Here is a 24,045-nt window from a genome sequence, read left to right as displayed (position 1 = left end):
AAACAAATGGTAACGTATTTTAGTTAATTATACTTGCAGGCATTCAACAAATTTAAACTTCTAAAGTAAGATAATACAAAAGTTAATTTACTTAACAATTCAACAAATTTTAATACACAAATCATTTTGTTACATATAACCACAACTGATAAAAATAGTATATAAACTGGCCTTTAATAAGTGCAACTGTTTTCCATTTGTTCTGTTCTAGAGGACCAGTATTTTGTAAAATACGATCACATTTCAGTTATACTACATTACACATGTATATTTACATAATAATTATTATTATTCACAAATACATCTTTAAATTTCAATCACTTGTCTTAAAACACAAACAATAAATAAACATAGAAAACAATGATATTCTCTCTTTACATAATTTGTATTCACATGTTACAATCTGTTAAGCCTTTTGAGTTGTGCAAGTGTAGTATATAAAACAAAATAATTATTTGACGTCTACAACACAAAAATGGGTTTACTCATGAAGATACTTTATAAAAGCATAAAATCATGTAAGGGAAATTCTGACTTTTTCATTGGTTATAAACACTTCATACAGTGAAGTACGTATATGTAAACAAACATTTCCAAAGACATAATAGATGGGCAGGGCCAACTAGTTTGATTTTGTAAATATATCTCAGAAAATACATAAAATAAGAGGTTCTTATATTATATTCTAGTTTGTTGATATTGGTAATTTGAAATTCTATTTCTTAAGGAACTAATTTATTTTGCTATTAAATATCACAAACATTTCATTTAAGCCAAATAAGTATTCAGTGAACTGTGTGACACAAAAACCAATATTTAGAAATCTGTTTTAATATTAGTATTTAAATAGCAGATCTAAGGAACATAAAGTTTTTTGTGTTCATGATAACATTACCCTTAGGCACGTTTGGTGTATTTTTAAAAATTGATTTCAAATACAACAAATAACTGCCTACAAGAAGATTTTCACATGTATTTTATACAAATATCTTTGGTAGTATGTATCAATGTAAAGTTAAATTAAAATAATATTACTTACAAATATAAATACTGTACAAAAAACATGGTGAAGGCTGTAAGTGTACAGACTGATCCAGTGTCAATTACACAAATCATATTCATAGAAATAGTTCTTTTTCTTGAGACTTTGTGAACTATTGTGGTTGCATCACAAGTATTTCTAAGTTCAAGAGGTGTTACAGGATTTATGATAAGTGTTTATAACTGTTACATACTTAACTGATGATTCTCAATATACAGAACAGTTATTTAAATAATAAACTCAAAGCTCTATAAAATAATAAAAATCCTGCAACCAAAGCACTTTCAAAAGGTGGACCTTACTTCTTCAGTATCATTTTGTATCAAGACTTCCATAAGCCTGTGTTTTTTCTGACTCAAAGTTCTGTAATAATGGGTTTAACTGTTGTTCAGTATTTTGCTAAAATTGCAACAGTCTGTCCACATTACTCTTAAAATCACATTAGTATGTAGAACTAAGTATCTGTTGTTTCTCTTTAATTAATTGTCTGCATGTAGTCCAAACAAAATATTAACACTACTAGATTCAACAATCAGATGACCACAGTAATAAGTAGAACTGTATCAACTGTTTCTCTTTAGTGACATTTGTCCACACCATCTTAACAAAAAAAATTACCATACCTAGTTTCAATAAACAAATAATAATACCTGTATGTAGAATTATAAGAATTTACTATTTTTCTTAATGAACTGTTTGTTTATTATCTGAACAAAGAATTAACACTACCAGATTCAACAATCAGACTTTTCTGAGAGAAAACTTCAGTTATTATTACTGCATCACACTTGCATAATATTATGTTATTTATCAGTTTATTTTTTTGCATTCTGCTGATAATTAGCATACCATGTTTCATATGATTAACCTTGTTTTATGTTATTTTTAAGATGAATGTATAAATTCTTATTAAGATACTGAACTAACCTGACCTAACAGGTGAACCTGAGTAAACAGTATGGCTGTGATATATTTGTCTCTGAGGCTGTCACAGTGATTTATGAAAATATTATGTTCTAGTATCACTATAATAATCTTTACTATCAAACATTTAAAACTTTTCCTATACACAAAACAATATAATCAGTGTTAGCTGAAAATAAGTAACAAGTGAGTTGAACTGATGAATCTAAAATGTATTGTTCAATAGTTATTTATTAAAATAATTTATAACCTAATTAGTCTACTTTACACTAAGTGTTTGATTAATAGGCATATAAATTTGTCTTTCTTTGACACCTATACAGTAACAATAGAATAAAACCTCCTGATCTAAAAAACCCTAATTACAGTTCACACAAAACTTGAAATGATAAACTGACTCTGGTTCTTAGTCTAGTTTTTGGATTTTATTCAGTATTGAAATCACACCACAATCAATTGTAAAGGTAAATATCTATTGGCAATACTGTTTAGGAAATACATTTCAACAAAGTTTTACATTGTAACAATGTCCTGGTGAAACCAAGATTTCCATGAAATGGTACATGATGGGCAAATTTGGATGTGATTTTTGTGATCAGCAGCCAAAAATCTATAAGGAACACCCAACAGTGTTCAAGTGAAAACTTTGTTGTGCAGTGTAAACTGTGGTGTCAACTGATATCAATTTACAAAGGATTATATCTGATGCCAAAAATCAAAAGGCAAGAAATATGGCTCCTAACTTTTAGGCCTTGTTTCATATTTCTGGAAGTTAATTTTATCATCATCACATATCAAATATCTTGGCCTAATAACAATATTACTTCAAAAATGCACCTATCTCAAATTTCATTTTGAAAGAAACAAATTCACAAAATATTTTACAGATTGGTTTCATAATGTGGGCTTTAACCCAAAAAAGGTTTATATGTTAGTTCTATACCAGATTGTACTGGTTAAAAATAAAATGAGTTTTCATGCTTCAGGCTCCAAGCCTAATATCAACATGGAAGACAAGTGTAATATAACAAAGTACTGGATATGATTTTCACATTCTAATGTGCTCCACTCCATATAAAAAATTAAAAACGTTTTACACAGGAGACAGTAAAATAAATAAAAGAAACATAATTTCTTTATACACGTTTTCTACTGATTGGAAAAAAAAAAACGTTGAAGGTCAATATAATACTGGCACTCTAGACTGGAACACAATAGACATTGGGATGGACCATGTTAGATACCATTTACAATGGTGGTCTAAAGAGCCAATACAATTTTCATAGCAATGTCTCCCTATGATTAATCAAAGCAACTAACTTCCAGATAACTGTTTGCCTCCATGCTAAAACCTAACAATATTTTCTAAAGATGCACACCATAAATTACACTAAAAATATTCATCCTTTCATAAATTTTTCAACTGTCAGAAATCATGACTCCTGTACGTTAAATAGTACAAAAGTCATCTTTCAAATACATTTAGTAAAATTACACATTTTTTTGATATTGTCAATAACAGTGCTGTTCTTGAACTAAATATAAAACTATAATTGTGTTAACAGGGTAAGACAGATTACTTAATGTAAACAGGTTCATTTTCACTACCAGTTATAGAATTAAGAGAAATGCAAACATTTAGTTCATTAAGACCACATTGTTTTAAAGTTTATCATGTTACTTTTGTTATTTTAATGTTTAGTCATGCATTATATGTATACAGAGACATATTCTTGCACTGGGGAAATATTATTAACCAGGGAAACAAATGTTTTACTGAATAATATAACTATGCTAGTTTCCTCAGAATTAGTTTTTAACTGATGTCTTACTTGTAATTGATTTATACTTGTACAAAACGTTTCTTTCCATATTTAACTTAAAAACAAACTCAATTATTATTATAATTTTATCCATTTACCTGGAACAAGACAGCTGTCACTTGGTGTACAGTAATAAATACAATGGATTCTTATTGGTCTTCTTTAATTTTGAAATCAATGTATCTTAAATATTCAGAGAGATATGGTAATTCTGATTATAGCTGTAAATGAATGAAAAAAAAATGTGAAAAATAATAAAGCTGAACTGAAATTCATGAGAAAAAAAAACTTAAACCTACAAAGGTAGACACCTTAAATCGTGATACAGCCACTCCAACCATACATTTATATCTTTCAAAATTTCTCTGTAGGGCAGCACAAATTTCAAATATATTATTTCTGCTTTATAAGAAGTAGAAATACTACATTAAAACCTCTTCAAATCAATATTCTTTGTCAGATTTTACAGAAGAATACTGTTACACAAGATATAATGCAAAAATTGAAATTAATGCTTTCATAACTGGTTTGTGTATTTAACATGAATTTGTAACCATCATGTAACTAGGAATATATATATATATACATGCACCATAACAGTGATAGTACCTAACGTGACTTCACAAAACTTGGCAAACAAAATAAATCAGAATTTTCAATTAAGTATTTTTATTAACACTTTTCCATAAGTATATGGAGTAAGATGGTTGACTTGTCCAAATGCAAAGTGATTTTCATGTTAAAATAAAAATATTTTCATCATCTGAAACTTTTCAAACTTTATTTGCATAATCTCTGAAATTTTCTAAATCAATATGAAATGATTTGTTTTCAGAGACATTTTGTATCACTTCTGTTATTTTCTCTACCATAACACTATACTGGGTTGGTGGACTTAACTGACCTTCCTGCCTTCATGTAAAGTTAAGAAATAAACCTCAATTACATTTTTTTTTCTGGAAAAAAAAGTTTCATATTTTTCCAGAGGTGGCGAATAAGTTAGAGATAAAAGAATGCCAAGAAAGAAAATGACTCAATTATCACAAATGAAGAAATTCAGAAATTTTTTTAAATAAAATTAAAAGCTTGAAATTATTATTACACTATTAAAATATGGATTATGAGCTACATTTTTAAACTATATTTATTGCTATACCAAGAAAAAATGTTGTCTAATTACATTTTAATTGTAACTTCCTTACATCTTGTTACATGCAAAGTAAAAAATGTCAGTAGAGAGATGGTTAACTAATAAGAGCTCGTTACTAAAAAATGATAGCAGTGCCACTATATTTTCAATTGTAAAAATGTAAGGAAAGAACAGAACATAACATAAATTATGATCATTTAATAATCAGTGGACTTAAAATCAAACTCTAATTAAATATTTTAAAAAGCTGTATCTGTTTTTGTCAACACACATGATAGTTACAAGTTATAATTTCCCATTCTGAAAATGTACTTCTGATACACACTTATACTTTTCTCACGAGATTAGCTATTCTTGTTTAGTGCTGTTCATTTGTGCATAATGCATGCATTCCCCCTCCTTTCCATATTCACATTGCATGATTCCAACATGTGTCTCATGAAAATCATCATGTGTAACCTCTTCACCGATAGGATAATGATATGCTCACATGACATGTGTGATCCTCTCTTCAGTCCTCTAACAAACTACCACTTTGAAATGTCAGCACTGGAGAAAAGTGTGGAGGAAGTGGTAATTACTCAAAGAAATACATTTTCAGTGTACGAAAATTATAACTTCTGATACATTATATACCTCCTTTCACAAAATAAGTTAGAATCCATATTGAAAATAAAAAAAGGATCAGTGCAAGCATGTGATGTATACCCCTGAAAATGAGAGATTTAAAGACTAGAAGAAGAGAAGCACACCATTTCTGAGTCACATATACTTTTCACCCATGTGTGAACTGTGTAAGATATAAGGGTGGAAATTAAGAAGAGCACATCAAGAGGGACAGAATGTTGTAGGAAGGTGATCCTAACCAGCAAAAGATATTGTAACTCAATCCTACGAAGTGGGTAAAAGTGGCTATGGTACAGTGGACCATACTCAGTAAGCCCACTACATCCAAATCCTTTTTATGGGGTACATGTATTTATGTGAGAGTAAGATGGGGAACATATCATCTTCATCTCAAACCCAAGAACTGGGAGAGTGAAAACCACTCTGATTCTTGGGTATGACACAAGGATTAGCTCTGAGCCATCAGTCCAGATACTTGACATCTGGTATCAAAAGGATGTCTATTGCATGCAATCAACCCTTTCAACTGTGAAACAGAGTGGGACCATCCCTCCTAAGCTGCCAAAGTCTTTGAGAGAAAGAAACAATCTGAATAAAGGAGAATATAAGTAGGTTAATAAAGGATAGGTGAAACTTCAATGGTAAACAAATATGATCTTTAGCATTCACAGGATATGAGAAAAAGGAAATATGATTTAAAGAAAAAATTAAACCTGGAAAATGAGAAAAATGGTTTAAACAGGGGTAGATAAAAGGAAATTTGAACCACATTAATGCCCCAATCTGGAAGGATAAGATGTCTGGGAGGGTGATGCATCCAGAAAGAAAGTGTAAGAATGTTAAGAATAGGGAAAGTAAAAGTCCTACAGTATGGGAAAAATCAAAGGTATGGGATAAATATGAACATAAAAATTAGGTTGAAGAAATAAGATTAAGGCAAAGAATAACTACATGAGAAAAAAAAAATCATACATACAGCAATAAACAAACAAAAGAGCATGTATGAGCTCAAATGCTGCTAACCAAGAAATGATAATACAGTAGATGAGTGCAGAGGAAGTGACATGCATCACATAATTATGTCATACTCTTACCAGTGAAGAGTTATTACATGATGACCTACAAGAGATACATATTGGAATCTTCCACTTACAATATCAGCATACACATCACAGTGGTATCTCAACTGTTTCAAACACTCAAAACTGTTATTCCTGGTGATCTCAAGAAAATATGGATATTATTTAAATTTTTTTACATGTTATACCTGCTGAATCATTTAAATTACAAAACAATTTCCAAGGACAGAAGCTGGGAAGGCAGAACAAGCAACATTTTAGGTGGATTATCCATATTCTAAGCTAAAAAAATTGCCTTTACAATCTGGATTCCTACACCAGTGTTTAATTGTTTTGCACATGATACATATTGAATTACAAGGTAATTTTCAATACTACAAATAAAATATACCATGAAGTTTACACAGCTAATTGTTTTCATTCTTTCTTAATATTTACTTCAAGCATGCATTGCAAATTTAAAATTATAATAGTTTCCAGTAATTTTATTTCATAATTAAAAAGGTTTTCTAAAATAATGAAACTTTAATTTGGTAATGGTATTTGTTAAATTCTGTTACATACATCTATATTACTATTTTGTATGTTAAAAACTAAATAAAAAAAGCTATATCACATTCAATAATTAAAACCTAGGTAATCCAATATTAATATACTAGTTTTAAATAAATAATATTAATACTAAACAATTTTATTTTAAAGTAAGGTACATAATTTGTTGTTAACAAAATCATACATGTAATACTAATTTTTTTAATGACGTAAACAAAGCTGACAAAACATTTGTACAAAAGTTCATTGACTGTCATTATATTAATTTCCAAACAAGGTCTTATGTGCTCATCATTAAAATAAAATACGAAATTTATGAAATCAATACACAACAAAGTACAGGCTTCAATAATATTTTTTGTTTCTTACATATGCTTAAGACATCCAGAAAAATGTTCAAATTTCCATAAAAACCCTACAAAACTTTAGCAAGCTATCTTAAGTGTTCAAGAATTTAAAAAATTGAAAAACTGTTTTTAAAGAGTGGGTACAAGACTACAGAAAATGGTGGAACAATAAAGATATGTTCATTATCCCTTATTTTTATATCCTAAATATTATTTACATATTGATTACTGACTCCAAACAACACACAAATTACAAAGGAACATCTCATCACATTTCTCATAATGCCTTAAACTTTGTGTACAGCCACTACTTTAACCAACCAAATCTTTATAAAAGATTTATAAAATGTTTTATATACACACAAGGTTACTGACAAATAAAATATATTTTCCACAGGTGTGATTCAAGATTTTTATGAATATGTGTACATAGGGTTAGGATAAAATTGTCTTTTGTTGAAAATCTGTCATTCTATTAGTTGTGAAAATTTCAGACAATGATAATGCATCTTGTCAAACTATGTTCTAAAGTAAATAAACCAGTTTGTATAGAGTTATGATGAAAATGAGATAATTATTTAAAGTACTGAATACAACTGCAATACAAGAGTATACTGAACATTTGTATATATGTTTGACTTGTTTTAATACATTATTTTAAAACAAGTGGACTGTGTGCTACTTGTTTGTTGTTGAAAGTTATTGCCCACTGTAAATAATCTGGCCCACATTCATAAAAACCTGACATTAGAGCACTTGTCCAATACATGAGAGATCTTAAGTCCAACTCTAAACTAAAGAAATACAAAAAAATAACTTGGATTATCACAGCCTTTTAATGTGTTGACAACCCCATTTATGTAAAGAAGTTTGGTCACCTCTTATAACCTTGTCTTTAATACATTCTTTAGTCCTATAAATAATGTTATGTTCTACCATGTGTATAAATCTTTGCTTTTCCCATAGCTTAATACTTTCATAATACAAGGACTCAATATCAGCTTTTATCATACTCAATGGTTCATTGTGTTTCACTTAAATATTTAGCTTTAGGGGCAAGATAATCAACTAAAACATCCAACAATTTTTAAAGTTATTGGTTGGTGATTTATCAATTATCAATGAAAACTTATTATTCTGGACATTTTCCAATGTTTTATTCTCCAGTTTTTTTTTATATTCCATATTTCATCATACACAAGGCAGCAGTACAAAATATTAAAAGTATTTGATGAAGAGACTTGAAGTCAGATGTTAAAACCTTCAACACATACATCAAAACTGGAACAACTGTAAATAGTTGTGAACTGTTCTGAAAGTACCTCAAATAGCACACCCTGAAAAACTATGATAATTAGGTTTTCAGGTTAGATTACAGGAACTGTTATAAAATAAGTAATATGTTAATAATTACTGATAGTTTAATATGACACAATATAAAATACAATATATACATTATTCATATACTCTTCAAAAAAAGAAACACAAAAGGCAAAATATGAGACAAATTGTTAACAAGTTTATTCCGGGTAGTTCTGTATGACATGTGTGAAACTTTGCACATTCACTGCTGAACATCCAAAGTCTGCAAAGGCGAAGTCCACGCTCACTAGTTGAAGTTTAACGTCCACCAACATCAATAACGAGTATGCCCTGTGAGCATCAATAACTGCTTGGCATCTCCTGCCCATGGAAGCGATGAGATGACGAATCACATCCTGTGGAATGGCTGTCCACTCAGCCTGCAAAGCTGCTGCAAGCTGAAGTAGAGTCTGCAGTTGAGGTTGTTGCCGTCTCAGATGTCAGTCCAACTCGTCCCAAAGATGCTTGATGGGGTTTAAATCTGGTGATCTGGAGGGCCAGGGAAGAACGTTGATGTTGTGGTGTGAGGATGGGCGTTGTCATGTTGAAAAACGTCGTTGACGTTCACCATGATTGGTTGCACATGGGACCTAAGAATCTCGTCGATGGTTGCGTATGGTCTGATCGAAATCATACACAGCCCTGGTATGGTTGAGGCAGTAGACATCGCAATGGTGGTCCTATCCCGAAGGTGACATAACCGGATGTAGCGATCATGTGTGGGCGTGGTCACACGAGGTCTGCCAGATCGTGGACAGTCACAAGTTGATCCATTGAATTGTTGGTGACAATTCCATAGCCTTGTGACGGTGCTTGGGTGGACATTCACAGCTCTGGCAACATCTGATCAAGATTTGCCTGCTTCCAAGCGACCAATGGCGTTGTTGCGTTGTGCTTCAGTCAGTCTTGGTGTAACTGTATTGCATGTCAGTGGCTTAACACTGAGCTATGGAAACCGAGAACCCGTCACTTTTATAGGGATTTTGCACATGTTGCACTTGCAGATCTCTCAAACAAATTTATTGGACACAAATGCTTTTGGCGAAAAATCCGATGTTTTCTCCATTTCAAAGTGCACAACTTTTATTGTCATTTTGGTCTGACAATCAGTGCCTTAACACATGTAACATCACATACTCTGAGCTTGTAACGTTATTACATATATTTCTCTTTAAAATAACAAAAATAACCCTTTTGTGTTTCTTTTTTTCAAGAGTATATATATTCTACTGCAATATGTTCTGATTTGAACAAAAGTGTCTGGCTTTCAGGTATTTTTTTTAAGTGTTTAGTTCAATTTAGTGGATAAGACAGTGTAAGTGTACCTTTTAGTGTCCCTTAATATAATGGTTTTTGTCCTACCTTCAACAAGTCACATTTTAGGTTGTGAAACTTATATTTACTACATACAGAGATCAGGTAACCAAATACCTTTTCAGTAATAGAAACAATATTGCAATGATGCCGTACTTTTATAAGTAGTTAATCAAGAGACACTGAAGTATTGTATGATCACTGATGTGAAACTGATGTTGTTCTTTTTATCACATGCACTCTCTATAACGTTTTCTGGGGTCCAATATAAAGGTCTCAAATTTCCATTAGGAAGAGAGAGAAAAAAGTATTTTTATAAGAAGTTTGTTTTAGTTTAGTTTGAGTGGCCATTCAAACAGACATCTTTTGTATCAAATTAAAAAAAAGTTTTTGAACCATATTTTAATTGTCGGTTTCTGTTATAAGCTATTATTAGTTTGTTTTTGTTTATTAATCTAAACAGTCAGTAAGTTTAAGGTAAATAATTAGTTTTAACTACTGTAAGCCTTGTTCTTCTTTAGAACTGCTTAAAACCATTTTTAAAATATAAACAAGTTTTGGTGCATCTGATCTTGGAACAGTTAACTTTTGTAACTGTACATCTAGTAAGAATTTCAACTTTGAATTTATAACCTGAAGCTGTATTACAAAATATTACATTTAAAGTAATTACAATGAATTAGGAACACAGTTTCCATGTGGATCTACCAAGAATGATTTCATATATTATACACTTTTGTAAATCATTATATAAACATTAATATTTGTTTTTTTTTTTAATATTATAGTATATATTTATAAAACTACAAAATTGCAGAGTTATCATGTTTTTATTATTAGTATTATGCAGGATCATAATAATATATATAAACTAAAAGCCAAACTTTTAGGAAAATTAGAAGATTTTCAAATCTTTTAAGATTTAAAGGTTATTTGATTTTTACAGTCACAGAAATGTACACTATATTCCAGTCAGTATAAGTGGCTTAAAATATGCCTGACATTTTTCAGAAAAACCTAAATATTGATCACAGAAGAAAAAGAAGCCACCATGAACTGACTTCCAAATAATTATCACCAAATCTCATTTTTTCCTTAACAAATTTATAATATTCTTCTCAGAGAAGACTTGCTTTGGTAAATTTTGCCCAACTATTGGAAATCGTTCATATCTACATCAATAACATATTGTTGTCACATGTTTTAAAATCTTAGATTATTATTAAACAAAGAAATTAAGTTATATTTGAGACTGGATGGATTGGTGGTTAGATATATAATGGATTATTTAGCTGTCAGAAAAAGAGAGAGAAAAATGTGCACAACACTTAATCACAGAATGTAAATACAATTTAGTCACATCTAGATACTACAACTTTGATTTACTCATACTCACAGAATGTAAATACAATTTAGTCACATCTAGATACTACAACTTTGATTTACTCATACTCACAGAATGTAAATACAATTTAGTCACATCTAGATACTACAACTTTGATTTACTCATACTCACAGAATGTAAATACAATTTAGTCACATCTGGATACTACAACTTTGATTTACTCATAATCACAGAATGTAAATACAATTTAGTCACATCTAGATACTACAACTTTGATTTACTCATAATCACAGAATGTAAATACAATTTAGTCACATCTAGATACTACAACTTTGATTTACTCATAATCACAGAATGTAAATACAATTTAGTCACATCTAGATACTACAACTTTGATTTACTCATAATCACAGAATGTAAATACAATTTAGTCACATCTAGATACTACAACTTTGATTTACTCATAATCACAGAATGTAAATACAATTTAGTCACATCTAGATACTACAACTTTGATTTACTCATAATCACAGAATGTAAATACAATTTAGTCACATCTACATACTACAACTTTGATTTACTCATAATCACAGAATGTAAATACAATTTAGTAACATCTAGATACTACAACTTTGATTTACTCATAATCACAGAATGTAAATACAATTTAGTCACATCTACATACTACAACTTTGATTTACTCATAATCACAGAATGTAAATACAATTTAGTCACATCTAGATACTGCAACTTTGATTTACTCATAATCAACGAATGTAAATACAATTTAGTCACATCTGGATACTACAACTTTGATTTACTCATAATCACAGAATGTAAATACAATTTAGTCACATCTAGATACTACAACTTTGATTTACTCATAATCACAGAATGTAAATACAATTTAGTCACATCTGGATACTACAACTTTGATTTACTCATAATCACAGAATGTAAATACAATTTAGTCACATCTACATACTACAACTTTGATTTACTCATAATCACAGAATGTAAATACAATTTAGTCACATCTACATACTACAACTTTGATTTACTCATAATCACAGAATGTAAATACAATTTAGTCACATCTAGATACTGCAACTTTGATTTACTCATAATCAACGAATGTAAATACAATTTAGTCACAACTGGATACTATAACTTTGATTTACTCATAATCACAGAATGTAAATACAATTTAGTCACATCTAGATACTACAACTTTGATTTACTCATAATCACAGAATGTAAATACAATTTAGTCACATCTGGATACTACAACTTTGATTTACTCATAATCACAGAATGTAAATACAATTTAGTCACATCTACATACTACAACTTTGATTTACTCATAATCACAGAATGTAAATACAATTTAGTCACATCTAGATACTGCAACTTTGATTTACTCATAATCAACGAATGTAAATACAATTTAGTCACATCTGGATACTATAACTTTGATTTACTCATAATCACAGAATGTAAATACAATTTAGTCACATCTAGATACTACAACTTTGATTTACTCATAATCACAGAATGTAAATACAATTTAGTCACATCTGGATACTACAACTTTGATTTACTCATAATCACAGAATGTAAATACAATTTAGTCACATCTAGATACTACAACTTTGATTTACTCATAATTACAGAATGTAAATACAATTTAGTCACATCTAGATACTGCAACTTTGATTTACTCATAATCAAAGAATGTAAATACAATTTAGTCACATCTGAATACTACAACTTTGATTTACTCATAATCACAGAATGTAAATACAATTTAGTCACATCTGGATACTACAACTTTGATTTACTCATAATCACAGAATGTAAATACAATTTAGTCACATCTGGATACTACAACTTTGATTTACTCATAATCACAGAATGTAAATACAATTTAGTCACATCTGGATACTGCAACTTTGATTTACTCATAATCACAGAATGTAAATACAATTTAGTCACATCTGGATACTACAACTTTGATTTACTCATAATCACAGAATGTAAATACAATTTAGTCACATCTGGATACTACAACTTTGATTTACTCATAATCACAGAATGTAAATACAATTTAGTCACATCTGGATACTACAACTTTGATTTACTCATTAATTGTAATTGTGATAAATATTTATGTCTGAAAACTAAGTAATTTTACTATTATTTCTAGTGAAGATGTTTATGGATAACTCTGAAACAGATTAATAATTATCCACATGCATTTTATTCATTTAATTTAAAATATTATAATAAATTTAATAGTATGGAAATTAATGCAAGATAAGCAACTTTAAATTTTGAAGAAGAAATGGGTGCAATTACAGTTTATAATAAAAGACATTTAAAATACAGAACATAGTTAAGTAAGGATGTTTAAAATCTATGGAAAAGTACATACTTATACAAACCTTTATCTTAAAATCCACTGTTACAGTAGAATTATATGCAGTAAATATAAACATACATTTTATTAAATTAAAAAATAAATGTAGATATTTCAAAGTATACTCATTATTAAAATTAGCTTAGAACTTTAGTGTTGAAATTCAAAGACAAAGACAGATAAGAGTATGTAGCCTCCTGATATCAGCACATGTGGAAATGGTTAGTTCTTTTACCTGAAGAACATACACTTTGAAGAAAACAGTACAGATCTTCACAGGTAAGTACAGAGATAAGATGATAGCAGTCACTATTCACAGGGATATGCACGAGAGGCCAGCAAATATATTTACACAGTCTATGTATAGGAATACACACAGTAGATACTTTCAAGCATAATAGTAGTGCAAAAATATCAGATTAGTTCCTAGTAAACACAAAGATGAAGAATTCACTTCAAAATCTTCAAACATATCTGTTGTTACACCTAAGAAAAAAAGCAAAAAAATATTAAAATTAGGTCTAAAGAAGACATTATTAATTCCTAAAGTCAAAAAGATTGTTTAGATTCAAGATTTGCCATACTGAAATTTAAAATCTTGTAAGTTTGAAATATTGACATACAGTTTTATTAATTGTATAGTTTTCAGTTGTATTTTTCAAAACTAGCTGCACAAATATAAAAAATAAGTATGAAAAGTAATATATTGAGCTGAGAGAATTTTAAAACATACTGTGATTAATATTTTGATTGCATGCATTTTGGTGATTTTTTAACCTGAAACATATACATCACTAAACAATAATATTTTAGAAAATTGATTTATTTAGGTTCTTGCCTAGCTTTCTTAGTTCTAACAGACCACATGAATCAATAAGGTGAAAAACATGATCACTGTTGTAGTGGTTGGTCAGAATAGGTGTTATCTCCCTGACTTGAATTCTGGTAATTCACTTGATGGGGTACTATTCCCAAAGCATTACACAGCTAAGGTTCAAGTCTCAAGATGAGAAATATAGTGACCAATATGTTCTTCCTCCTCGTGAAGGGCATCTGAGCTGAGCAGATACTAAATTAAACTATCTTTGTAATTACTTGGCTCAACACTTGGTTTGTTGTGGTATATGAGATGATAGTATGCAAGATTGTCATAATATGCTGTGTTTTTGTGACCTAGAGATGAAGTATTGTGTAATGAGCCTTTTATGAGTGAAGAATTATTATGTGAGAACAGAATTACTTATGAGGACATGAATATTTTGTTTTTAGAATATCAAGCTGAGTACAGGAGTGTAAGCCATGTTCTCATTAGGGCAGAATTTTTAATGTCCTGATTTCAAATACTGTATTTACAACTACTACATGTGTTTTTATTTTAAATGTATGAAAAAAAATTAAAATATTTTATTATTTAAAGTTTGTACAGAATTTTATTGTAGTTATATAAAACTGGCAGCTAATTATATAAAGATTTTAAAAATGATTTACAGTTTGGTAGTTTGTGCAAAATTACGTCACAAAATAAAATATAATTTTAACAAATATTTGTTTGGTGGCATTATATGGGTTTCCACTTGCCAGTAAGAAAAACACAAAGCATCTCAACAGTACAATTTGTGTGCTGCACACTGTTGCTAACAGGGCTTTTGAACTGAAAACAAAGGCCTACAAGGTCATCTGGACATGAGACACAAATATCCTCAGTCAAAATGCTATTTATATCAGTGATTTATAGACTGGTGGTTTTGAGCAACACACAATACAACTACTGATGATTTTTACAAATATTTCTTTGCTGACCCAGTATAGGTTTACAGTTAGAAGAATATAAGAGAAACTAAATCACACTTTTTGTGCTTGCTTCTGTTAATGAGATACTATAATAACTGCTTTTAAACATTACTGAAACTTGTTTCTAATTTATTGATTAAAATATTAAATGCTATGTTCAGTTTTTTATTTGTTTACATATATTCACAAAAATAATTTTAAGTTTAACTAAAAATTAAAACAGGACCACTTTATGATAGACAATAAGTTTTATCATACCATTCATGTATAACACAACTATAATCATACATCTTCAGCTAAAAATCTAGTACAGATTTCAAAAGTAGATGTACCAAGGTTAATACAACTCATAATTAATTTTCCTTTTGATCAAAAGAAACTAAAAATTAAATATTAAAATTTCACAACATTTGCTCAATTTTTAAATCATATAGTAACAAACATGTAGTAAATTATGGATACTATGCTTCCAAATGAATCTATTTAGAAGTACCCATCACTCAACATTTATTATGGCATTATAGTTTTAAACAAAGCTTATGAGATTATTTTATCACTAGTAATTTTCTCAATTATCTTTAAATATATCTTCAACTTACCAGCTCAATGTACGATACCTTTGATCGATGAAGCACATTATGCCTGAATTTTCACATCATAAGTTTACTTAAACCAGATATTTGTTTTATATAGTTATGAAGATATTACGTCCTCTATTCCTGTATCTAAAACATTATGTATGAATATCACAATTTAATTCTGTTTTGATGTTTTTAATTTCCTATAACAAGGTTCTAGGATTTTATTTTCAAACTAGTGCATTTTATGTAAAAAAATGTAGTTATTTCCTTCCTCATTTCTGTACTATTTTTATGTTGTAATTTAAACACTGAACAGTAGCAGTATATAAATAAACCTCAATATAATTGTAATTTCTGCTTCAGAACACATTTTCTTCGTGACTACACTGAAAGGCAATTCACCTAAACATCTTACTTTGAGCGACCAAAATTCAAAATGTTTGTTTAAAGGGCTACAACACAAGAAAGTAAATCATAACAGGTAAGTTAAAACATACTTAACACATATTCTTGTGGGAAATGAACAACTAACCACTTACTGTGATGATAACAATCTAAAAACTATTATACATTGTTACTACACACCTAATGGTAACAGTCTAAAAGACAGTCATGAGTTGTTACTATATATTTGTAGATGATTATACTATATTTTCTTTCATAACTTAATGAAAAACATATTACAGGAAAATAACCAAACTATTTTCCTAATTTTATACTAAAAAACAACATAAATAAGCAAAGATGGGGGATGACAGTTACTTAACATTTACAAAAACTTTATGAAAATTAATAAAATTTTAGTAAAAAATAATAATCTCAATTCAGAAGAAGAGAAATTTAAACCCAGAATTCTACAAATATTGCAGATGTTCAGCCAACTAAGTCACCACATGATGAAATCCACAAATCTGGGTTTCAACTTCATTTGTTAATAAGGATATGAAGTGTGGCAAGAACCCTCAACTACTGTATTCAGGTTGTAAACCTAAGAATTAATTTATTGTATATGTTTGTTTTTTGGAATTACTAAATTTAAGCGATAAAATACAGAAGTTTTAATTACAATACTTATTTATTCATTATGTATACAACAAAATAATTATGTTTCAAAGTAGTGATTTCTGTGACTTTCAAGAAGTATAATTTTAAAATAAAACAAGTGAAAATGTATTACACATAAAAGTATTTAGAAACTATATACATGTAAATCAAGATATGTAAACAAAAGAGGAACAGCAAGATCAATGACTAACAGTCACTAATACAGTTAGTATTCTAACTGTATCTCATAGAAATTAACCATTTTGTAATGGCTGTGTGTTATTTCTTCACAAAGGTCTCTTGACCTTGGATTCTTGTATTTCAAACCCTCATCAGTTTGTATTGCTTACATATTTTAATTAAATCATGGAAGATATTTGTTGCTAAAGAAACTAGTTTGAACATTTAAAACTATAGATTTGGTATTATTGTAAATGCTGAGAAAATTCTAGGGAATATTTGCTTTTCATTAATAAATTAATTTTTTTGGTTTTAATCAGAAATAACACTAAAAAAAGTCAAAACAATGAAACAGAAACATAATCTACATGACATTTTCTTACCATTAGAAATTACAGTATACATACTAAAATTACTTTTTATAATAATTTTACTTGTGTACTTTTTATTTTCAAAATCAGTCTATAAGAATAAAATACAATCACAAACCTTTCATTTCTGTTGATCCCACTGACCAGAAATTGGTGTCAAATAATTATATATTTTCTGTGTTTTGTAATAAGATATTACTTAAATGCCAACTCTGATACTGATTATTGGTTACCAATCTCATCAGTTCTCTTTTCTGTGACTTTATTTTGTAGTTTCAAATTTCAATTCTTTGTTAAGCATGGAGACTTACACTTGCATATGTGAATAATACAAAAAGAATTAATACTCCAAAATATGCATTATCAGAGAAACATCTTTAAACATACCTTTTTAAAATCACTTCCAGTTTGTTTTCAGAACTTGTTTGATTAGATATTTTTTGGATAGCTTCATAAAAAGTAAAAAACATTAAATTTTTCTAATTTCTTTAAAGTAAGAGGTCCATCAGTAGTTATTTTTTGTTGTAAGACACCTTAAATCAAATCCCAATGATGCGATTTCATGGCTGGGCTACGGAGGTAAGTTATAACTGAAACCTAAAAATAAAACAAGTATTCAGTAATTATAATAAAATTCACTGCTTTATTTTTAATCCACTTTTTGCAGGTTTATTTTTGTTAAATTAGAAATACAGCAACAAGTGGGACCAGTTTTTAAAATTTCAAAGGTAATTGTTCAAAAACAGTTTGCAATATACATTTTAAATACAAAAATATCACAACGAATGGGAAACATTTTAAAAGACCTTGCTGTTTTTTTATTGCTGTTGATATAGAGTTCCTTCAAGCCTATAACTTACCTCAAAATGTCACATAACTGAAGAATCTGGTGTTGTATATAATTTAATCTTTTTGTTTCATCATATAAGTTATATTTACAGCCATCATATGCTACTGGAACAGAGCATTAAATGAACAAGAAGTAACAAACATTTTATAAAATGCTATGATTATATGATAAATTGTAAAGAGTTGAAGTAAAATGATCCACCGATCTGAAAACATAACTCAAATTGGAAATGAGCAAAGTTAACATAAGAAAACCTAAGTAGAAGTTTCATTAATATTATTACCTAAATAATTTCTAACAAGATTCTATCCTCCCACTAACACTGAATATTAAAGTCTTAAAAAATATTTCTGGCTTATTAAAATCTTTATAGCAATACATATAATATCATCTGCGTATATGATACTCTTCAGTTTATATGCTCTTTAGTATGGACTCTTAGAGTAATAAAGAGACAAAACATCCAATAAAATATATGATAAACAAAAAATCTTCGAAGGTTTTTTTTTGGAAGGAAATGAATGAAGGGAAAAAAACACATAAAAACCAGTGAAACAAACAAGACAAATAAATTAAATCTCTATATTTTTCAAGATATAACTAACAGACTATACCTTTTCTTTCATTTCTTCAACTTTTTCTTTCAGAGATAAAGTAACACTATTAACTGGTAAACCTCTTTCAATCTGATGAATAGTTTTCAGATACTCTGTTGTTTGTGTTCTTAGATGCTCTGGATTAATGTTTTCAAAATCACACTGTTAAAAATAACCCAGAAAAAAAATATAAAAACTGTTGAAGTCCATATACATCTGTATTTTAATAAATAGTTATCTAACTTAACATCCTGATGGCCAGATGACATATCATCCAAGCAAATGTTTTAAGAAAGAAGTTCAAAATATTTCTTTTCCCACTTCTTCATCTACTACAGAAAGCAAAAAAAATATTCAACAAAAATTGTATTTATCTACAACTCCTAATCATATGATACATTAGAACTTTAAAAGAAAAGGTATGAATACCTGCAACACACAACTGATTATAAGTTTCAGTGAAAGTTAAAAATTAACTGTAAAAGCAGTTTTATAAAATGATAAGTGTAAAATTTCAACTTAAAGGTTTCAATATAATAATAATATTCATACATAAGTATATATACACAAAGAATATTGTATTAAATAATAACACTACTATACATATTTACAGAAAATAATGGGTCAAGTAGAAATTTAATTTCAGGTATTAGCCTTTGTTGTTTTTCTTAGTTCAAAGCAATACAATGAGCTACTGATTCATTGATTTGGTGTTTAATGGCACAAATCAGCGAGGCTATCTGCACCAAATGTCCAGTAAAAAGGTACAAATAAATTAAATGTAATAAAATACATAAAAGGGAATGAAGGTAAAACAAAACATCATTGAAAAACAGCAAAAGTATAAAACCAATGTTGACACCTAGTCTATAATGTTAAGAGAGAAAGCAAAGTAAGAGAAGTTGTGAAGGACTTTCTCTAGCATAATGGTAATGATCATAACCCACCAGGAAGACTAACAGGTAAGTACAAGAACCACCATCAGTCACCTGAAGTTGGCCTTTCCAGTTCTGGTTGCAGGTTATGTTGTAATAACAGCCATTATCAAAAGGTGAAATAAGAAAAGTGTCAAAAGACATTTAGCAAAATCGTCATAAAAAGTAGCGAATGTCCTGAAAAAGGTAAAAGTAAAATAAATGTAGTAAAATTTGTAAAAGGAAACAAAGGTAAAAACAAAACAGCAATTAAAAACATAAAATGGTGTAAAACCAATGTTGGCATCCAGTCTACTAAGTTGTAAAGGAATTCCTGTAGCAGAATGGTAATGATCATAACCTGCCAGGAAGACTAACAGGCACCTGAAGTTGGTATTTCCAGTCCTGGTTCTGGATTATGTGTCATTATGGCCAGTACTAAAAGGTAAAGTAATAAAAGTGTTAAATGACATGCAGCAAAAAACAAAAGTGTAATAACAACTCACCAGGACGACTAACGGGTAGTTCAAACAGCAGCGTTAGTCACTTGAAGTTGGCCTTTCCAGTCCTGGTGTCGAGTTATTTAATGTTCTGGCCATCTTGCAATGTCAAATTGAACTAGAGAGATTGAGACTGAAAAGGGAACCACAATTAAAAAGGTGTAATGAATAAATATCAAACACTTAAATGACATTATAAAGATTAATGGCCATTAAAAAACTAAAAACTTTATCAAGGTGGACAGAGTCACCATCACCAATAACACTGTCCAATGTTACAGACAAACCCTGGGACAGAACATGTTTAAAATAGTGCCATCGTTCTGAGTCATAATGATGACAGGAAAGTAAAATGTGGCTTACAGTGATTTGAATGTTACACAAACTACACACTGGTGCATCAGTTCCAGATAAAAGAAAACGATGAGTTAAAAAACTTTAACCAATGTGTAGTCTAGTGATAACAACTTCCTCCTTCCAAACCTTATGGGAGCTAGACGGCCAAAGCCCAATATAGGGTTTTATTTGAAAAAGCTTGTTGTCACGTTGCTCACTCCAAGTGGACTGCCAGCTGGCACGGAGCCAAGCCTTGAATACAGGACCATAGTCCATGTACGGAATAGGCACAGTGGTGATAGTGCCAGAACAGATAGATTTAGCTGCCATGTCTGCAAGTGCATTGCTGCAAATACCAACATGGCCTGGTATCCAGAAAAACTGGATAGAAGTAGATGTTAATGAGAAATGGGCCAGTCAGTTTTGGATATCAGCGAGAACAGGGTGTGAGCCAACGTGAAGTAATTCCAAGGCCAGCAGAGAACTAAGGGAGTCAGTATAAATAGTGCAGTCAAAGTACTGCTCAGCTTCAATATGATCCAGGGCAAGGTATATGGTGTACAGTTCAGCTGTGAACACAGAAGCTGTAGAGGGAATTCTGCGCGCAACCATCGAACCTCAACGAACCATGGCAGAGCCCACAGAGTCAACTGATTTTGAACCATCTGTATAAATTGGAATAGAAAGGTTGTTCGAAAGATGTTCAAAAAATAAAAGACGGTACTTCCAATCAAGAGTATCTGCCTTTTTCAGATGACTTAAAGAAAGGTCACATTTTGGGGCTGTAATAAGCCATGGTGGGATGGGCTGACTAGTGAATTCTGCAATGTTTTCCAAGGAGAAACCCAATTCATCCAATGGTGCCTGGATGCGAAGGCCAAAAGGAGCAATGGCAGATCATCTGTTTTGAAAAAGTAAGGCCCATTGAGGAAGGAAAACACATCCCCAAGTGGGATGCTTTGGTAAGGAGCAAAGTTTTGAAGAATACAGTAAAGACAGTTGCAAACAGCAAAGGTGCAGAGAAAGTTCGTGAGATTCTACATATAAGCTCTGAACTGGGGAGGTGTGGATAGCCCCAGTGCAGAGTTGAAGTCCTTGATGATGAATTCCAGTGTCTTTAAAGCCGAGGGTCTGGCAGAGCCATAGACCATTGATCCAAAATCGAGTTTTGAATGAATAAGAGCACGATATATCTTTAATATAGAACATCGATCAGCTCTCCAATTGGCAGTAGAGAGGACACGCAGGATGTTCAGTGCTCTTGTGCATTTGACCCGTAGCTGCTTTAAGTGAGGTATAAAGGTCAGCTTATGGTCAAAGATAAGCCCCAAGAACTTGGTCTCAGGGACCATTGGCAGTGAAACTTCACCAATATGGAGTTCAGGATCAGGGTAGATACCTCATTGGTGGCAAAAGTGCATGCAAACGGTTTTAGAGAGAGAGAAAAATTAAAACCGTTTGCTGTAGTCCACTTCATTACATGACTGAGGGCAGTTTGTAGTTGCCACTCAATATATCTCATGTTTGACGACTGACACGAGATGTGAAAGTCATCAACATAGAGCCAGTTTGCAACAGTGAGAGGGAGTTGTTCAGTGATGGCATTTATCTTTATACTGAAAAGTGTGACACTCAAAACACAGCCCTGAGGGACCCCAAGTTCCTGTACAAAAGAACAGGAAAGTGTCAAACCCACACGAACTTGGAATCTCCTGTCCATTAAAAATTTTTTTAATAAACATAGGTAAATGGCCACGTAACCCATATATATAGAGGTTTTGCAAAATGCCACACCTCCATGTTGTGTTATAAGCCTTCTCAATGTCAAAAAATATTGAAACAAAATGTTGGCATTTGAGAAAGGCTTCTCTGATTTATGTCTCAAGTTGAATCAGGTGGTCCATGTTGGAGTGCTGTCATCATAACCCACACTGGGTGGGCGAGAGGAGGTTGTTTGATTCGAGGAACCAAACAAGACGAGCATTAACCATCCTCTCTGAGGTCTTACAGAGACAGCTTGTTGAAACAATTGGATGATAGTGTGAAGGAATCTTGGGATCTTTCCCAGGTTTAGAGAAAGGTAAGATAATAGCCTGGCACCAAGCATTAGGAAAAACATTCTCCTGCCAGATCCGGTTAAAAACAATTAGAAGAATATCAAGAGAAACAGGAGAGAGATAGCACAGCATGGCATAGTGTACATCTATGTGTACAACGAGGATTCTTGTCAGCAGTGTAACTCCGTCTTTGCGAATGGAGATGCACCTCACTGCAGAAATTCCTTGAGTGGAGAGACCACTGAGAATCTTTGGCTTGGGGATGTTCTTCAAGTCCCTCTCAACAATGACTCCTCGTGATGAATTCAAGGTAGCATGAGGGGTAACCTCAATAGGTACATTCCCAATTGCCTTTGAATTCAAGAGGAATTCTCTGTGTTGGGATGTGGATGTTTCAACCAATATGTCTCCAGATCGAAGTTTCTTTACTGACTTTGGAGTGCCAGCAAGACCCTCTAGTCCCTTCTGAATAAAAAAAGGGGGACATTTGCCCTAAAGGTTTTTCTGAAAGAGAATGTAGTATAAGAAAATGGGGTACAGGTTTTACAGATGTTGAAGATTGCTGCTCAGTCTTCAAGACGTGGTCGTTCACCTATTGACTGTTTTTCACTATTTTATTTAAATTTTTTATTGGAGGATCCATAGGAAAAAAGGAAAATTTCGGTACCCACTGACCCCACCCACCATGGAGCCCTACAAGGGGACGCACTGCAGTGTTATGCAAGGACATTGCATCAATGACAGGGTTTTTAGAGCACTGTACCCAAACACCAGCATCAGACACAATGTCCACAACACCAGTTGAGAACTTCCAACAGTGGTATTTGCTTGACTCTAGCCC

General features: G+C 30.8%; 2 protein-coding genes across 12 annotated transcripts in view; both read right to left on the bottom strand.

Annotated features, from left to right (window-relative positions):
• LOC143232694 (uncharacterized) overlaps positions 1-24,045 on the bottom strand; it is a 408,737-nt gene that overhangs the window by 186,653 nt on the left and 198,039 nt on the right. The gene's annotated exons all lie outside the window — the stretch shown is intronic.
• Positions 10,840-24,045, bottom strand: part of LOC143255423 (dynein axonemal heavy chain 6-like) — a 116,511-nt gene continuing 103,305 nt past the window's right edge. For all 11 annotated transcript variants that reach the window (XM_076511113.1, XM_076511150.1, XM_076511141.1 and 8 more), the window contains 3 exons: positions 19,416-19,559; positions 18,339-18,548; positions 10,840-14,470 (listed from right to left, as the gene is read on the bottom strand). In XM_076511113.1, the coding sequence (XP_076367228.1) occupies positions 18,486-18,548; positions 19,416-19,559 (207 nt within the window). In that variant the 3' untranslated portion in view covers positions 10,840-14,470; positions 18,339-18,485. The remainder of the gene's footprint in view (positions 14,471-18,338; positions 18,549-19,415; positions 19,560-24,045) is intronic.

Source organism: Tachypleus tridentatus, chromosome 1, assembly GCF_004210375.1.
Source record: "Tachypleus tridentatus isolate NWPU-2018 chromosome 1, ASM421037v1, whole genome shotgun sequence".
Lineage (NCBI taxonomy): Eukaryota > Metazoa > Arthropoda > Merostomata > Xiphosura > Limulidae > Tachypleus > Tachypleus tridentatus.
This window is presented reverse-complemented; position numbering and strand designations above follow the sequence as displayed.